The sequence below is a fragment of the Lactuca sativa genome, chromosome 6, assembly GCF_002870075.4.
Source record: "Lactuca sativa cultivar Salinas chromosome 6, Lsat_Salinas_v11, whole genome shotgun sequence".
Classification (NCBI taxonomy): Eukaryota; Viridiplantae; Streptophyta; class Magnoliopsida; order Asterales; family Asteraceae; genus Lactuca; species Lactuca sativa.
In genome coordinates this window covers 129,550,574-129,569,478 of record NC_056628.2, presented here as the reverse complement: position 1 = coordinate 129,569,478, position 18,905 = coordinate 129,550,574, and the positions used below count along the sequence as shown (strand labels likewise).

General features: G+C 33.0%; 2 protein-coding genes across 2 annotated transcripts; both read left to right on the top strand.

Annotated features, from left to right (window-relative positions):
* The first annotated feature begins 319 nt into the window (after window positions 1-319).
* Window positions 320-1,009, top strand: LOC111880452 (F-box protein SKIP2). Its single transcript, XM_042896132.1, has 2 exons — window positions 320-817; window positions 953-1,009. The coding sequence occupies exons 1-2, from the start codon at window positions 320-322 to the stop codon at window positions 1,007-1,009; spliced, it is 555 nt and encodes a 184-aa protein (XP_042752066.1).
* Window positions 1,010-13,682: 12,673 nt separating this feature from the next.
* LOC111880454 (uncharacterized) lies at window positions 13,683-14,408 on the top strand. The gene has a single exon (XM_023876886.1). The coding sequence runs from the start codon at window positions 13,683-13,685 to the stop codon at window positions 14,406-14,408; it is 726 nt and encodes a 241-aa protein (XP_023732654.1).
* The last annotated feature ends 4,497 nt before the right edge of the window (window positions 14,409-18,905 follow it).

The window sequence follows — 18,905 nt, the reverse complement described above, 5'->3', positions numbered from 1 at the left end:
AGTTCAGAATTTTGTATCTCATATTAGAGTTTTTCTTTTTCTTTTATAGAGTTGAAGAGATAGTTTATTAGCTTAATTAGTTGCCTAATATCATCCGGTTTCTTCTCCCTTGATTTTATCAATGATTTTTTTGATTTGATCAGTGATTTTTTGGGTTAATAACCAAATTTTGTAACTTACATTACATATAAAGCAGAAAACAGAGCTCAAAACAGAGGGGGCCAAATTAGCAAATAGCAAAATATAATGATTGTTGGATTCATTTATAAAAAAAATTATCTATATATCAAGTATTAGGAGGTTGAAAACCGGGGAGGCCATGGCCCCCATCGGCCCTTCTTACCGTCCGCCACTGGTTGTCGCCATTGCTGAGCACTATAAGTACTTAAGAAAGCTTCACATCGATGGATGGAGAACAAACAGGATAGGAAACGAGGGTTTGACAGCGATTGCTAAACACAGTGCAAACCTTCAAGAACTTGTTCTAATTAGGGTCAACCCTAACTCAGCAAGCCTAGAAGCAATCGCTACAAACTGTCAAAAGCTAGAAAGATTAGCTCTATGTGGAAGCGAAACAATAGCTGATGGGGAGATTTTAGGCATAGCATCAAAATGTGTTGCTTTGAAGAAGCTCTGTATAAAAGGGTGTCCAGTATCAGATGAAGGAATCGAAGCTTTTGCTTGGGGTTGTCCTAATTTGGTGAAGATCAAGGTAAAGAAGTGCAAGAATGTGACTAGTGAAGTTGGAGATTGGCTACGAGCTAAAAGAGGATCATTGGTGGTGAATTTGGATGTGTGTGAAGTTGAAACTGAAGCTGTATATGCAATGTTTACGAGAGAGAGAGAGAGAGAGAGAGAGAGAGAGAGAGAGAGAGAGAGAGAGAGAGAGAGAGAGAGAGAGGGCCCTTTAATATTAAATAAATTTTTTTCTTTTTTTTCAAAAAAAATTAAGGCAAACTTCGTAAATGGTCCTTGTGGTGGTAAAATGACTGAAATGCCCTTCATTTAACGGTTAAATGTTAACGGTGTTAGCGAAAAATATCATTTGTTAAAAGTTTTGAAACCACAGGGACCATCTGTGAGGTTTTTTGAACTTAGGGACTAAACTTGATATTTTCGAAAACCACAAGGACCATTTTTGAAGTTTTGTCTGGTTTTTAATATTCAAAAGCAATTGATTATTAACAAATAGGATATGAATGAAAGTAGAATGTTAAAAATAAAATATAATAACTTAATAATTATATTTACATATAGTTATTCAAAAAGAACTATTGTTTATGAAAATAGGATGAGAATAAAAAACAGAAGTTTAAGTAGTTAAATACGTTAGTAATAATAGATAGAAAAAAAAAATCCTCTATTATAATAAAAGAGTACCCAATTGCCACGTGTTTTCTCCTCAAGCCCCTCCCAGCTAATTTTCCTGCCTAAAATGTCTCGGTTTTTTTTTCCCTAAATGACCTTCTACCGTATTAGAAGTATATTTCTCATCCCTAAATCTCGCTTCCTTCCACAAATCTTTGAAATTATCGAGAATTTTTTAAATCTTGGTCTACCGATCAACCCTATAAATCAGAAACATATGAGCAATATTATTCTGTTTTTAGCTTAGCTAACTGCAAGAAATCAGGAAATCTTATCTAAATTTTAATTGGATCTACAAATGGTTTGTATCTAAACTGAGTCTCCTATGTTACGCTTCCAATTTTCATCACTTCTCTTTCCAATCATCAGTAACTCACCAAATCCACTTGAATTTTTTGGTCGCCATTTCTTAGTTGAGGTTACGACTCGACCTCATCCTCAAACCTAAAGACCCCTCTTTGTATTTCTTATCATGCCTTCTCGTATTGAATGGCATACAAGTTTGTTTTTTTCAAATAAATATTTCAGATTCTTAGTGATGAGGTTTCTTTTGGTTTCATATTTAAAGATCAGATATATGAAGGGTATAGAGATTAATGGGAGTGGTCGGATTGAAACAGTACGCTTTCATCTACTTATCCATATGTTTTTTGGTCTCTTGAATCAGTAATTCTTTTTGCACACTACATGTTTGATAAAATGACTCAACCAAATTTTATAATCAGCAAATCATGTAAATGAGGCAGTGAGATTGATTTGTGTAGACTTTTCTATTTAAGTAGGTTTTAATGTTTGTAACTTTAAATTTACAAGGCTTTGAAATGTTGTTGCTTCATTTATCATATAATAATTTCTCGTTTATTCTCTTTTTATCCTAGATAATGGGTACGAGAGTTAAGTGCTTTAACGGTCAATTTGGCCAGGTAGACCTCTTTTTTGTAACAAAATATATATTGTTTTTTTTTTCAATGTTTTTATCAATCTTTGAGTGAAATTATTTATGTATTCAAAGATGCTTATGTAATGAAGGTTGCTTAATCAGTTTTAAGCTTGGAATTTTATGCGACTTTTCTGTTCCAAAGTCAAATAATTTAAGTCTGAAGCATGATTGTAGTTTTGTTATTTGGTTTCCTTGATTTTTTTATTATACATAGCATCCCAGTTTTCTACGGTTATGCATTCTTAAAAGTTAAAAGAAGGATGTCAAAAGAATTTTATCAATTATTTTTTAAATAAGTTGTTTATAAATAGGGGTAAAATAGGAAGAGATAGGTTGCTTATGATATTGGTTTTAATGTCTTTACAGATTTAGCTCATTGAGTTATTTGTAAGATGAAAGATATGTAAATAAAGTTACAGTGAATCAAGAAAAGATGCAACATGCCATTGCATGATCTGGTATGGTAAAGAAAAGTTGAGTAATTTCTATATAAAACTATGAAGAACGATGATTAATTTGTTTGGCCATTTGATAAAAACAGACTGTTTTTTATTTTTTTTATTTTTTTTTATTTTTATGAAATGCTTTTTTAATAGACAATTTTTTGTCATTTGAAATCATCAACTTTAATAGACATTTTTTTAGTAAATCGGTATGTATAATATTTTCTTTATGGTTTTCAGTTTCAACTTTTAGAAGATGTTGTGCACATTTTATCCAAGATGTAGAGAAATATAGAACTACACATGAAAATATTAAAAATAAACTTTACCGAAGGATGGTGTCTTTCTAAAGTTGCTAGCTATAGAAAATTTGATGAGCTATATGCAAGAAGTAACATTGTACTTTGTATTCTTTTCTTATTATAACATTATACTCTTAATTTTCTTTATTATTATATATAGTTTTAATTTTACATTATTGTAACAATAAATAACAATTTACTTAAAATTTTTGTGTATTATAGCATTGTACTTCATTTCTTTGTATTAGAAAAAGAATATTGTTGTAACAAAAATAAATGAAATCAGGATGTTGTAATTAAAAAATAATTACATATGTATCAATGTGGGCATGCATGCATTATATGACATATATAATGGACATACAGTTCCTTTTATGGCCATCATACAATAGGCCATTTAACAAATTAGAAACCATCAATATTTTTTATAAAACGGAGGACATAATGCTAATTTTGCTTGTGGATTACCAACCTTTGTTTCTTATAGAGCAAAGGTGTTGCAATGATAAGTGGATGTGTGGGGTATTTGGGAAATAAAAGTTTTTACTTTTTCTTTTATAATTTTATAATTTAATAAAATCAGCCCTTGTGTAAAGATTTATTTTTAACTTATTATATGTTTTCATATATGTTACTTTCAGAAACTTAAATTTTAATTTGTAATATAATAATTCCATTCGATGATTGACGATGAGTTTTTTTAATCTATTCAATTTTATATTTAATTATTCAATATCATCATTTTTTTCATTAATTTACATATAAAGAATGTCTTTCATATCTTCAAAATATTTTACATATTAATTTGAGTCAACCATTATAGAGTTATAGACAAATCATATAAATATGTAAATTAATAATTGTTTTAAAATAATTGATTAATGATTATGATTTTGACTATCAATATTGGTTTTTTTTTTTTTTTTTTTGAAACGGCAAACTATTCTACTCTTAATCTAATCCTAAACACCACATATGTCTCATAGCGAGACTTGAACCCATGACCTCTCATTTGAAAGAGTCACTCCCTACCGCTAGGCCAAAGGCCCCTTGGTATATTGTTTTAATCTGTTACCCGTGGTTTCCACGAGTTATAACCTAGTTATTGCTTATAAATTAGAAGTCTCCATAATTTGTCTATTGCAAAGACGATTGTCAGGCTATCCAAATCTTTATTGTTTGGTCCCATTCTTATATTTCCTATTAATCATTAATCATGTATATGTCATTTATAACAACTCTAGATAAAACTATTAAAAATGGAATTTCTGCACTCTTCGGAACGAATATGTACTGGTACTATAAATAATGGAATAATCCTGTTCCAAGTTTCATCCCCTAAATTTACTAAATTTTTCCTGTCTCAAGATGAGCGATGGTGGTTGTGGTGCTTTCGCTTTCAATCTCATGCTCACCGTCGTGGTAATCGTCCTTTTATGTCTGTACTCATTTCCAAACCCCCCGAAGCTATCTATAGAGGAACTCTCGGTTCCAGCCTTCACCAACTCGTCAGACCAGACCGCAGGAAACATCTATTTCGACCTTAAACTAAGAAATATGAATAAGGCAATCGGTCTTTACTACGAAGATCCATTAAGCATCGCCTTCTTTTATTACCCATACGATGATCCCTACCAGAAATATGCGTGGGCAGGCACTATGGCAGCTTTTTACCAAGGTGGTGGTAAGACTTCGCATATCAAATCCATCAAGGAGAACGACCTCCAATTTCCATCTACCGTGGTAGTTGAACCCGAAGAGAAACCCCTAGATCTGGTAGACACTGGTCATGCGAGAGCCCTGCTCAAGGATCACCTCCAGCTGCCATCTACGTTGGCAGAGACTCGTAAGGGCATGGTGGGTCGGATACAGGCAGTGAATATTAGGATCGCTGTGGTTATTAATTATAGATTCAACTACTGGGTCGGATCATCTGAGCATCAACTCGAGCTGGGTGGTAACACGGTCGTTGACCTTAATACCGGTGAGATGGTTTCGCTTGGAAGCCTTGAGTTGGTAGAATCCGCAGCCCCCGCAGGAGGACCAGTCATGCTAGTGGTACTTTTTACTTCGTTTCTTCTTATTAAAATGTAGTTAATTTGTCTTTTGTACTAGATCTTGAAGGGTTGTTTAGGTTGTATGGTAACTTATTTAAAATAATTGTGATTTCTTGTAGTTTCAATTTTGGTCGGGTAACATTAATTTTATCCAGCACAAGTGTTCTTAAGTTCTCGGTTCTAAATTTTACTTAACACCATGCACTACAAAACCGGTAACGGACCCAGTTAAATCAATTATATAACCGGTTTTTATGTCAACAGGTCATATGTGAAATTGTTCTAAGATCCCGGTTTTGAACCGGGTTGTACAAGGTTCATACTTCAATTTGGATGTATTTATTTATGCTTCTTAATTACTTGAACATCCTAACACATACAGTGATATATAAAGTTAGATGCCACTGTATCAGGGGCGGAGCCAATAGGGGGCTGCCGGATGCTTTGCCCCCCTTAATCCCTTTCAAAGTTCTGTGATAATACATATAGTTAATAAGTCCATGAATAACTTGAAGCTTCCGTGTTACTAAGCCCCTCCCAATTTTTATTTTTTTAAGTTCTATTATAATATTAAAAAATAATAAGCCTTTTTTTTAATATGACTAAAATTGAGGCCCACAATCTTATTGGAAAAAATCCTAGAGCGTCCATGTCCATTTAACTTAATATTAATACCCATTTATTTTAATTCATGTTAATATTATATTAATAGTAGACTAATAGGTACATTTTGTTCTTAAATTGCTATATTAATTGACGATTAACCAGTGTATAATTAGTAGCTTTTTGATATCCACATATAAAGTTATAAAGTTATAGATTTTTTTCTTTTTTAAATTAAAGACGGTCTCAACGTAAAACGAGTCAAATACTATTTATAATCTTATAAAATTTATTTAGCTCTATTTTCTCTAAAATTGATAATAATACAATATATATCTATGTTCTAATTAGTTTTTTTAATACTAAATAATGATGAGAATTGGTGTTTATAAACAGTTTTTTTTTAAATCAATTTTACAGACTCGATTATGTTATTAAAAAAAAAAAGTATTTTAATATATTGTTACGACGTAAGCCCCTCTTATCCTAAAATCCTAGCTCCGCCCTTGCACTGTATCACATAGAGGGTTGTTAGTTGTCACTATACTTCACAACTTTGTTGAAGGATTTTTTTGTATGTAAGGAAGTTCTTTGTTTTCTTACTCCTTCGAGTAACACCATTAGTTCCTTAAGATACAATAAACACCCTGCCACTCGTACACATATACACGAGAAAAAGATATACACGAGAGAAAGAGTAACAGGCTTAGTTGTAGCTTAAGCTATTTAAAACTTGAGAAGATGGATGTCGTGCTACTAAAAATCCACTACTAGAAAACTAGTGCAAATGCTACAGAACAATCCATAGCTATTCTGTAATTGGTATGGAAAAATGTTTGTAGTATAATGGCCCGTGGTTAAATTATAGCTACGGGATTTTCCGTAACTACTATAACTACGGAATAGCTACGAATTTCATACAGAATAGCTACGGAACTAAATAGCTACGTAATAGCTACAGAACTAAATAGCTACGGAAGTGGATAACTACGAAATAGCTACAAAAGTAAATAGCTACGGATTTTGTGTATTTAATCCGTAGCTAATTACTTTTATTTAAAAAAAAACAGTAAAAAATTATAAAAAAATCTATTTTTTTGTCCAAAATATTGAAAAAACCCATTACATTTTAAACTTATAATAATATTGAAATTCAACTACAAAAGAAATAACATTATAATAAATTTAATAAACCATCAAATACAAATACATATCACTAATAAACATTGTCTAATAATACACATTAAAAGTGTCAACTACAAATGTTGAAATAAGTGCTTACAAATAAATTTGAGAACTATTTATGGATTACTTGGCAAATTAGCGGGTAAATTGAATCAATAAAGGCTAATACACATTAAAAGTGTCAACTACAAATGTTGAAAGAAGTGCTTAAAAATCAATTTGAGAACTATTTGATGGATTACTTGACAAATTAGCGGGTAAATTGAATCAATAAAGGCTGACAAGTAGATTCATTTTTTTCATGGCCAAACCTATTTTTAAGAAGAACCATTGCTTAGGTTGTCAAACCCCTTTGAAACTAGTGCCATATACATCCATTGGTCGGGTTGATGGATGTTAGTATGCTTTTTGGATGAACCGTTAGATGTATTATTATTATTATTATTATTATTATTGTTATTATTATTATTATCATCGCTATCTTACCAATCGGCCGGGCATGCCACATGCATTCCTAGTTGGTCGATTATTAGTTTTATACACTACCTTATTATTATTATTATTATTATTATTATTATTATTATAACTATTATTATTATTTCTACAGATTAACTACGAATATTTCTTATTTTTTATTTTTCGAGCACCAGACGCCGTGTTTTCGATTCGTTTTTTTTACACCTCTATTATACATTATCATCTATATTTTAACCAACTTATAGTTATTAATATCATTCATAAAGTCGTGTGCACCTTCGGGTTCAAGTATTCGTTTCACAGTTTAACAATGTAATGTATATATTTTTACCAACTTGTGATGGGTTTATTTTTGTACTAGAGTTGTAAAAAACCTTTGATTAATGTAATAATGTTTATGAAGTTTGTACAATTCTATTCCAACTACTTTTATCTAACGATTACAACAATTTTTTCTAGGTTTAAAACCCTAATTTTATTCAAAAATTTATTTTTTAGAATAACAACATCTGAAACCAGATCATCCAATAAAACACGTAAAGAAGATCAAAAACAATTTAAACTCATAGCAAAAATGAGATTAATAAAGCGCCAGACAAACTAAACTCACTTTAAATATTAGTCAAAGAAAAGACACAAAAGATAAGAAAAACTTACCGACAACGATCTTGGACAGTTAGCAAGAAATTCAAGTGAAGAACACCAAATTAAGCTACGACTAAATCCGTACGAATATATGAAACTAAGAAATTTGAAACCAACATGAAGAATCGAACAACTCGGAGCTCTATAAAACAAAGACTTCAAGATAAAGGACCCCAAATCCATTGAATATTGAAAAATAAAACGTAAAAAATCACATAATCCTGAGATTATGTGGGTTTGTGAAATTCAAAGAAACCAAAATTCGATTAGACCACACGAAAATGGTGAGTGTGTGCAGACCACACGAATCTTAACAAGGCTTGTCCTAAGGGTCCTTTTCCTCTACTACATATTGACTCTATGATAGATGCGACGAGTGGCCACAAAATCTTAACCTTCATGGACGCTTCAACAGGATTCCAACAAATCCAGATGGAGCCATCCGATCAAGAAGATACAACATTTATAACAACAATAGGTATATATTGTTACACTGCAATGCCTTTTGATCTTAAAAATTCAGGTGCAACATACCAAAGATTGGTGAATCAGATGTTTAAAGACAATATGGGTGACACCATGGAAGTCTACATTGACGACAGGGTAGTAAAGTCAATGAAAGCTGAAGATCACCTCAAAGATCTTAAGGAAGCATTTGACATCCTGGATGAATATATTATGAAGTTGAATCCACTCAAATTCCTTTTTGGGACGAAGTCGGGCAAGTTCCTTGGATATATGGTAACAAGGAGAGGAATAGAAGCAAGCCCGAAGCAGATTAAAGCAATCGTCGAGTTAAAATCCCCATCTTCAACAAAAGATATCTAAAGGCTAACTGGAAGGGTAGCGACACTCAACAGGTTCATTTCAAGATCCTCAGAGAGATGTAAACCCTTCTACAACATCTTTAAGAAGAACAAGAGGTTTGAATGGACTGAAGATGAAGAAAAAGCTTTTCAGGAACTCAAAATGCAGTATCCTCAAACACAGTAAGTGTTGTCTTATCCAAGGATCTTAACGGAGACAAACATCCTATCTACTTTGTATGTAAAAGTCTCCAAGATCCTGAAACCAAACAATCTCACCTCGAAAAACTAATTCTTGTCTTAGTAACCGCCTCTACTAAATTAAGACATTATTTCAAACCACATACTATACATGTAAAGACTAATTATCCAATTAAGAAAGTCATAAGAAAACCAGAAATGTCAAGAAGGATGGAAAAATGTTCATTAAAGTTAAGCACGTTTAACATCAGATATGAACCAAGATCTGCCATAAAGTCACAAGCATTATCAAACTTTATGACTGACTTTAGTGAGAATCTACAAAACGAAGTAGACATGGAAGCCAAGCAACTCCTAAAAGATGAACAACTGGGAAAATCGACACTATTCACAGATGGAGCTTAAAATAAACAAGGAACAAGGCTAGGGATCATACTAAAGTTGCCATAGGGGGACATCCTACCCCTGGCAGTCAGTTGTGAATTTAGCACTACCAAAAATGAAGTAGAATACGAAGCACTCACAATAGGACTACAATTGGCTAAGGATCTTCAAATCAGGGATCTTCAGGTATTTTTCGATTCTTTATTACTAACTAATCACTTCAATGGATCTTATGAAGTGAAGGGTGAAAGATTAGCACTATATCTGGAGATCCTAAAACAATTAGCTTTTGGATTTGAAAATTTTTGCCTAACCCAAGTTTCCAGATAAGAAAACACAAAAGCAGATGCATTAGCCAACTTAAGATCCTCCTTTAGGATCCCACCAGAGACGAAGATTCCTATAACCCATATAATAACACTATCCATAAAAACCCTTTCCGATAAATCCGATGATACTGGACAACCAACAAGTGTAGCTGCTATTCAAGATCCCGACTCTCAGATCCCTCCTTAAAGGGACCTCGATGAACAGGATCTTCAAAGAGATCCACGTTTATGGACCCAACCCATTATGGAGTAACTCCAAAACGGAACGATCCCACCAAAAGAAAGAAGCAAGAGAGCATTTAGAACAAGAGTCTCAAGATTCATGATAATCCAAGGTAAAGTCTATAAAAAATCTATGGAAGATCTGTACCTTAGATGCCTTGATGATCCTGAAGCTACAAATTTCTTGAAAGACATACATAAAGGAGACTATAGCAATCACACTGGGGGCAGATCCTTATGCTCCAAAATACTAAAACAGGATACTACTGTCCAAACATGAAGAGATATTCTTTTCTACATGCTCAAAAGTGTGATGCTTGCCAGAGACATAGCAACATCCTGCATCAACCGGCAGAGCCTCTACATCCTATTATCTATCCATGGCTATTCATGAAATAGGGGATGGATATAGTAGGAAAATTACCGATAGCCCCAAGAGAAAAAGTCTTCATGCTAGTGATGAACAATTACTTCTCATAATGGATCGAAGCTGAAGCCTTCGTTTAGGTAAGAGGAAAAGAGGTAGTCTCGCTTATTAAACGTGATATCTTTACCAGGTTCGGGATCTCTGCATTCATGAACAATTATTACTGATACAGAACGTACATATAAACTATAATAGGTATAGTTTAGAGGGACATACATACTATTTTCTAGAACAGAGGCACGATACATGAATCAATACATACATACTATTACCATTCAATACAAAGTATACTATTCATTTACAAGAACAAGAAGGAACTTACACACTATAACTAGAACAAGATAACTAAAATGTGAGATACTATTTCATGGCATAGCAATATTCTTGCTATGTCACGTTTTGTAACCAGAGTCTCCTGGAGGGAGAGCGTGAGTTTGTGTATAGATCTATACATGATTGACCATCCCACACCTTGCTGCTAGTTACAGTGGGACCTGTAGGTCTACAGGTGACAAATGTCATCTCCTTTTCGACGCCTGAAGAACATCGTGTTTTATACTAGTAAATCAAGTATGGTTATAACCTTAATCACATTTTAACCTTAATTAACCAGTTTGGTTTCAAGGTAGTTAATACATCAGTAGTTTATTCTATACAATACTACTATAAATCTTCATTTTTCCATTACATTCATACAGTGAAATTCTCACATGAGAAAGACATACTATTTTCTAGTAAAGATGGTTTATGAATATGGAAAACATACATTTTATACTAAGTCGAGTACAAACATACATTTTACACCCTTTTCAAGAGAATAAAACATACAAATAGGTTGGTCTATGATAGAAGGCTACTTTTCATATAAGCAGAAAATATAGGAATTTCTGGGAAGTATACAAACAAATACAAACATTTTCGTGAAACAAATACAAACATTTTCGTGAAACAACTACAAACATTTTACACTAAAATAGTTATGAACTCACCAACTTAAATGTTGATACTCTCTTTCAAAATAACTTGTATTCTCAGGGAACCAGTAGGCAGGTGTACGAGCTCAGGTTTTGGAGAAGATGGAGTATGTTCAAGACTCGTCATTTATTTTGATGTTATATTTTTGGTGTCTTACAACTATCTAAAGAACATACATGTATTAACTATTTAATTAATGCAATGGATGTTCATACTTGTTTTTACTATTGTGCATTGTTATGATACTGTACATGAAGTCTTCGCCCCCAAACGTTTCCGCTGTTCTGGTTTGGGGGTGTGACACAATTATCGATATTAGGTAAAGTAAATTGTTTATATTGATAATAATTTAAGTACATTAGTATTATGGATTGGAAATGTAAATTACAATGGTATAATGGATAAAAATATAGTATGTTATTATTATGCATATTAGAAGTTGTTATTATTGATATTAAAAACAATGTACATTGTTATTATGACTAGTGTATTTTTATATTGTATTAAAAGTAAATTACATTGCTATCGTGGTTTAAAGTTGAATTACATTTACTAACTGCATGTGTTTGTCTTGCTATATTTAGGTAAATGAGTTGCGACAACAAGTGTCAAACATGCAACAAGCCATGGATGAAAAGCAAAATGAAATGAATTTGCAAATGTAACATATGCGAAATGAAATGGAATTGCAAGTGCAACAACAATTGGCGGCCTTTATGAAACAAATCAATCCGTTTGTTAATCCACCAAGTAGTTCTTAGTTTTTCTTTTAAAACACTTAATGAATGTTATGTTATTGACTAGTTCTTAGCTTTTGTCATGATATTGTAATGGTATTTTGAGTATTTGAATGTATGAACGGTATGTTATTGACTATTTTAATGTTAATGAATGTGATGGTATTTAACTATTATTTTAAATATTTATTTGGTTTTTTAGCAGAAAATTTGGATATTTTTAAATTATAAATTAAATAGAGTAATAGATTTTTGACTGAATTATAGGAAATAAATATTCTATAGCAAATATAAATTTAATATGGCAGTAAAACTGGTAAAAAAATCATAGAAAATTTGTAGGAAATAAATATTCGGTAGGTATTCTGTAGTAAATAAAATCCAATAAAGTTTGTAGGTAATCTGTAGCAAAAACAGTTTGTAGGTATTTCGTAGGAAAACATGTTGGTAAGTATTCTGCTGGAAAAGTAGTTGGTAGGTATTCTGTAGGAAAATCAGTTTGTAGGTATTCTGTAGGAAAAATAATCCGTATGTATTTTGTAGGTGCTTCGTAAGTAAATAACTCGTAGGTAATCTGTAGGTACTCCGTAGTCAACGTGTTCCATAGTTATTCCATAGTTAATTTTGTAACAGAATATTCCGTAGGAAATGCGTAGGAAGGTTTGTAGCTAATTTGTAGGAAAAAATTACCCACAAAGGTTTTTCCTACAACCCGTTTTTTATAGGAAATATGTAGGTAACGCCTTATTCCTATGGATTTCCTACCAATTATGCTGTAGGTAATTACTTAGTTTTCTAATATCCGTAGAAGTTTCAATAGTTATCTATAATAACACTGTTTTGGAAAACCATAGGACCGATCGTGTCATTTTTTCCTAAGTTGTATGATGCCCCCATTATAAAAGTTTAATGGTTGAAAAATGAAATTTCACAAAAGATCTATGGTTTACAGCTTGACACTCCGATAATATTTATAGTGTTTACCAGTTGACTTTTAAATGGACTGTCTTGAAGGTGTAGTTTACTATTTTTTTAATTTATATGATAAAGGAAATTATTTGATCATGAAAAAACAATATTTTCTAGGTACCTTCATTTATATAGTTTTTAATATTTAAAAGCATTTGATTATTAACGAAATAGGATATAAATGAAAGTAGAATGTTAAAAATAAAATATAATAACTTAGTAATTATATTTACATATAGTTATTCAAGAAGAATTATTGTTTATGAAAATAGGATGACAATAAAAAAACAGAAGTTTAAGTAGTTAAATATGTTAGTAATAATAGATATAAAAAAATTTATTGCTTATAAATTAGAAGTCTCCATAATTTGTCTATTGCAAAGGCGATTGTCAGGCTATCCCAATCTTTATTGTTTGGTCCCATGCTTATATTTCCTATTAATCATTAATCACGTATATGCCATTTATAACAACTCTAGATAAAACTATTAAAAATGCAATTTTGTACACTTCGGAACGAATATGTACTGGTATTATTATAAATAAAGGAATAATCCAGTTCCAACTTCCAAGTTTCATCCCCTAAACTTCTTAAAATTTTCCTGTCTCAAGATGAGCGATAGTGGGGGTGGTGCTTGCGCTTTCAATCTCATGCTCACCGTCGTGGTAATCGTCCTTTTATGTCTGTACTCATTTCCCAACCCCCCGAAGCTATCTATAGAGGAACTCTCGGTTCCAGCCTTCACCAACTCGGCTGACCAGACCGCCGGAAACATCTATTTCGACCTTAAACTAAGAAATATGAATAAGGCAATCGGTCTTTACTACGATGACCCATTAAGCATCGCCTTCTTTTATTACCCATACGATGATCCCTACCAGAAGTATGCGTGGGCAGGCACTATCCCAGCTTTTTACCAAGGTAATGGTAACACTACGCATATCAGATCCCTCAAGGAGAACGACCTCCAATTTCCATCTACCGTGGTAGTTGACCCCGAAGAGAAAACTCTAGATCTGGTAAAGACTGGTCATGCGAGAGCGCTGCTCAAGGATCACCTCCAGCTGCCATCTACGTTGGCAGAGACTCGTAAGGGCATGGTGGGTCGGATACAGGCAGTGAATATTAGGATCGCCGTGGTTATTAATTATAGATTCAACTACTGGGTCGGATCAGCTAAGCATCAACTCGAGCTGGGTGGTAACACAGTCGTTGACCTTAATACCGGTGAGATGGTTTCGCTTGGAAGCCTTGAGTTGGTAGAATCCGCAGCCCCCGCAGGAGGACCAGTCATGCTAGTGGTACTTTTTACTTCGTTTCTTCTTATTAAAATGTAGTTAATTTGTCTTTTGTACTAGATCTTGTAGGGTTGTTTAGGTTGTATGGTAACTTATTTAAAATAATTGTGATTTCTTGTAGTTTCAATTTTCGTCGCGTAACATTAATTTTATCCAGCACAAGTGTTCTTAAGTTCTCGGTTCTAAATTTTACTTAACACCATGCACTACAAAACCGGTAACGGACCCAGTTAAATCAATTATATAACCGGTTTTTATGTCAACAGGTCATATGTGAAATTGTTCTAAGATCCCGGTTTTGAACCGGGTTGTACAAGGTTCATACTTCAATTTGGATGTAATTATTTATGCTTCTTAATTACTTGAACATCCTAACACATAAAGTGATATATAAAGTTAGATGCCACTGTATCACATGGAGGGTTGTCAGTTGTCACTATACTTCACAACTTTGTTGAAGGATTTTTTTGTATGTAAGGAAGTTCTTTGTTTTCTTACTCCTTCGAGTAACACCTTTAGTTCCTTAAGATACAATAAACAACCCGCCACTCGTACACATATACACGAGAAAAAGATATACACGAGAGAAAGAGTAACAGGCTTAGTTGTAGCTTGTGCTATTTAAAACTTGAGAAGATGGATGTCGTGCTATTAAAAATCCACTACTAAAAACTAGTGCAAATGCTACAGAACAATCCATAGCTATTCTGTAATTGTTATGGAAAAATGTCTGTAGCATAATGGCCCGTGGTTAAATTATAGTTACGGATTAGCTACATAATAGCTACAAGATTTTCCGTAACTACTATAATTACGGAATAGCTACGAATTTCATACAGAATAGCTACGGAACTAAATAACTACGGAACTAAATAGCTACGGAATAGCTACAAAAGTAAATAGCTACGGATTTTCTGTAGTTAATCCGTAGCTAATTAGTTTTTATTTAAAAAAAACAGTAAAAAATTATAAAAAAATCTATTTTTTTTTGTCCAAAATATTGAAAAAACCCATTACATTTAAACTTATAATAATATTGAAATTCAACTACAAAAGAAATAACATTATAATAACTTTAATAAACCATCAAATACAAATACATATCACTAATAAACATTGTCTAATAATACACATTAAAAGTGTCAACTACAAATGTTGAAATAAGTGCTTACAAATAAATTTGAGAACTATTTTATGGATTACTTGGCAAATTAGCGGGTAAATTGAATCAATAAAGGCTAATACACATTAAAAGTGTCAGCTACAAATGTTGAAATAAGTGCTTAAAAATAAATTTGAGAATTATTTGATGGATTACTTGGCAAATTAGCGGGTAAATTGAATCAATAAAAGCTGATAAGTAGATTCATTTTTTTCATGGCCAAACCTATTTTTAAGAAGAACCATTGCTTAGGTTGTCAAACCCCTTTGAAACTAGTGCCATACCCATCCATTGGTCGGGTTAACGGATGTTAGTATGCTTTTTGGATGAACCGTTAGATGTATTATTATTATTACTATTATTATTATCGCTATCTTACCAATCGGCCGGGCATGCCACATCCTTTCCTAGTTGGTCGATTATTAGTTTTATACACTACCTTATTATTATTATTATTATTATTATGATAACTATTATTATTATTTCTACAGATTAACGACGAATATTTTTTATTTTTGATTTTTCGAGCAGCAAACGCCGTTTTTTTCGCTTCGTTTTTTTTTTTTTTATTTTTCGAGCACCAAACGCCGTTTTTTTCGCTTCGTTTTTTTACACCTCTATTATACATTATCATCTATATTTTAACCAACTTATAGTTATTAATATCATTCATAAAGTCGTGTGCACCTTCGGGTTCAAGTATTCGTTTCACAGTTTAACAATGTAATGTATATATTTTCACCAACTTGTGATGGGTTTATTTTTGTACTAGAATTGTAAAAAACCTTTGATTAATGTAATAATGTTTATGAAGTTTGTACAATTCTATTCCAACTACTTTTATCTAACGATTACAACAAATTTTTCTAGGTTTAAAACCCTAATTTTATTCAAGAATTTAATTTTTAGAATAAGAACATCTTAAACCAAATCATCCAATAAAACACGTAAAGAAGATCAAAAACAATTTAAACTCATAGCAAAAATGAGATTAATAAAGGGCCAGACAAACTAAACTCACTCGGAATATTAGTCAAAGAAAAGGCACAAAAGATAAGAAAAACTTACCGACAACAATCTTGGACAGTTAGCAAGAAATTCAAGTGAAGAACACCAAATTAAGCTACGACTAAATCCGTACGAATATATGAAACTAAGAAATTTGAAACCAACATGAAGAATCGAACAACTCGGAGCTATATAAAACAAAGACTTCAAGATAAAGGACCCCAAATCCCTTGAACATTGAAAAATAAAACGTAAAAAATCAGATAATGTTGAGATTATGTGGGTTTGTGAAATTCAAAGAAACCAAAATTCGATTAGAACACACGAAAATGGTGAGTGTGTGTAGACCACACGAATCTTAACAAGGCTTGTCCAAAGGGTCCTTTTCCTCTACTACATATCGACTCTATGATAGATGCGACGAATGGCCACAAAATCTTAACCTTCATGGACGCTTCAACAGGATTCCAACAAATCCAGATGGAGCCATCCGATCAAGAAGATACAACATTTATAACAACAATAGGTATATATTGTTACACTGCAATGCCTTTTGATCTTAAAAATTCAGGTGCAACATACCAAAGATTGGTGAATCAGATGTTTAAAGACAATACGGGTGACACCATGGAAGTCTGCATTGACGACAGGGTAGTGAAGTCAATGAAAGCTGAAGATCACCTCAAAGATCTTAAGGAAGCATTTGACATCCTGAATGAATATATTATGAAGTTGAATCCACTCAAATTCCATTTTGGGACGAAGTCGGGCAAGTTCCTTGGATATATGGTAACCAGGAGAGGAATAGAAGCAAGCCCGGAGCAGATTAAGGCAATCGTCAAGTTAAAATCCCCACTTCAACAAAAGATATCTAGAGGCTAACTGGAAGGGCAGCGACACTCAACAGGTTCATTTCAAGATCCTCAGAGAGATGTAAACCCTTCTACGACATCTTTAAGTAGAAAAAGAGGTTCGAATGGACTGAAGATGAAGAACAAGCTTTTTAGGAACTCAAAATGCAGTATCCTCAAACACAGTAAGTGCTGTCTTGGCCAAGGATCTTAACGGAGACAAACATCCTATCTACTTTGTATGTAAAAGTCTCCAAGATCCTGAAACCAAACACTCTCACCTCGAAAAACTAATTATTGTCTTAGTAACCGCCTCTACTAAATTAAGACATTAATTCAAACCACATACTATACATGTCAAGACTAATTATCCAATTAAGAAAGTCATAAGAAAACCAGAAATGTCAAGAAGGATGGAAAAATGTTCAGTGAAGTTAAGCACGTTTAACATCAGATATGAACCAAGATCTGCCATAAAGTCACAAGCATTATCAAACTTTATGACTGACTTTAGTGAGGATCTACAAAACGAAGTATACATGGAAGCCAAGCAACTCCTAAAAGATGAACAACTGGGAAAATCGAAACTATTCACAGATGGGGCTTAAAATAAACAAGAAACAAGGCTAGGGATCATACTAAAGTTGCCATAGGGGGACATCCTACCCCTGGCAGTCAGTTGTGAATTTAGCACTACCAAAAATGAAATAGAATACGAAGCACTCACAATGGGACTACAATTGGCTAAGGATCTTCAAATCAGGGATCTTCAGGTATTTTCGATTCTTTATTACTAACTAATCACTTCAATGGATCTTATGAAGTGAAGGGTGAAAGATTAGCACTATATCTGGAGATCCTAAAACAATTAGCTTTTGGATTTAAAAATTTTCGCCTACCCCAAGTTTCCAGATAAGAAAACACAAAAGCAGATGCATTAGCCAACTTAGGATGCTCCTTTAGGATCCCACCAGAGACGAAGATTCCTATAACGCATATAATAACACCAGCCATAAAAACCCTTTCCGAAAAATCCGATGATACTGGACAACCAACAAGTGTAGCTGCTATTCAAGATCCCGACTCTCAGATCCCTCCTTAAAGGGACCTCGATGAACAGGATCTTCAAAGAGATCCACGTTTATGGACCCAACCCATTATGGAGTAACTCCAAAACGGAACGATCCCACCAAAAGAAAGAAGCAAGAGAGCATTTAGAACAAGAGTCTCAAGATTCATGATAATCCAAGGTAAACTCTATAAAAACTCTATGGAAGATCCGTACCTTAGATGCCTTGATGATCCAGAAGCTACAAATTTCTTAAAAGACATACATAAAGGAGACTATGGCAATCACACTGGGGGCAAATCCTTATGCTCCAAAATACTAAAACAGGATACTACTGGCCAAACATGAAGATATATTCTTTTCTACGTGCTCAAAAGTGTGATGCTTGCCAGAGACATAGCAACATCCTGCATCAACCGGCAGAGCCTCTACATCCTATTATCTAT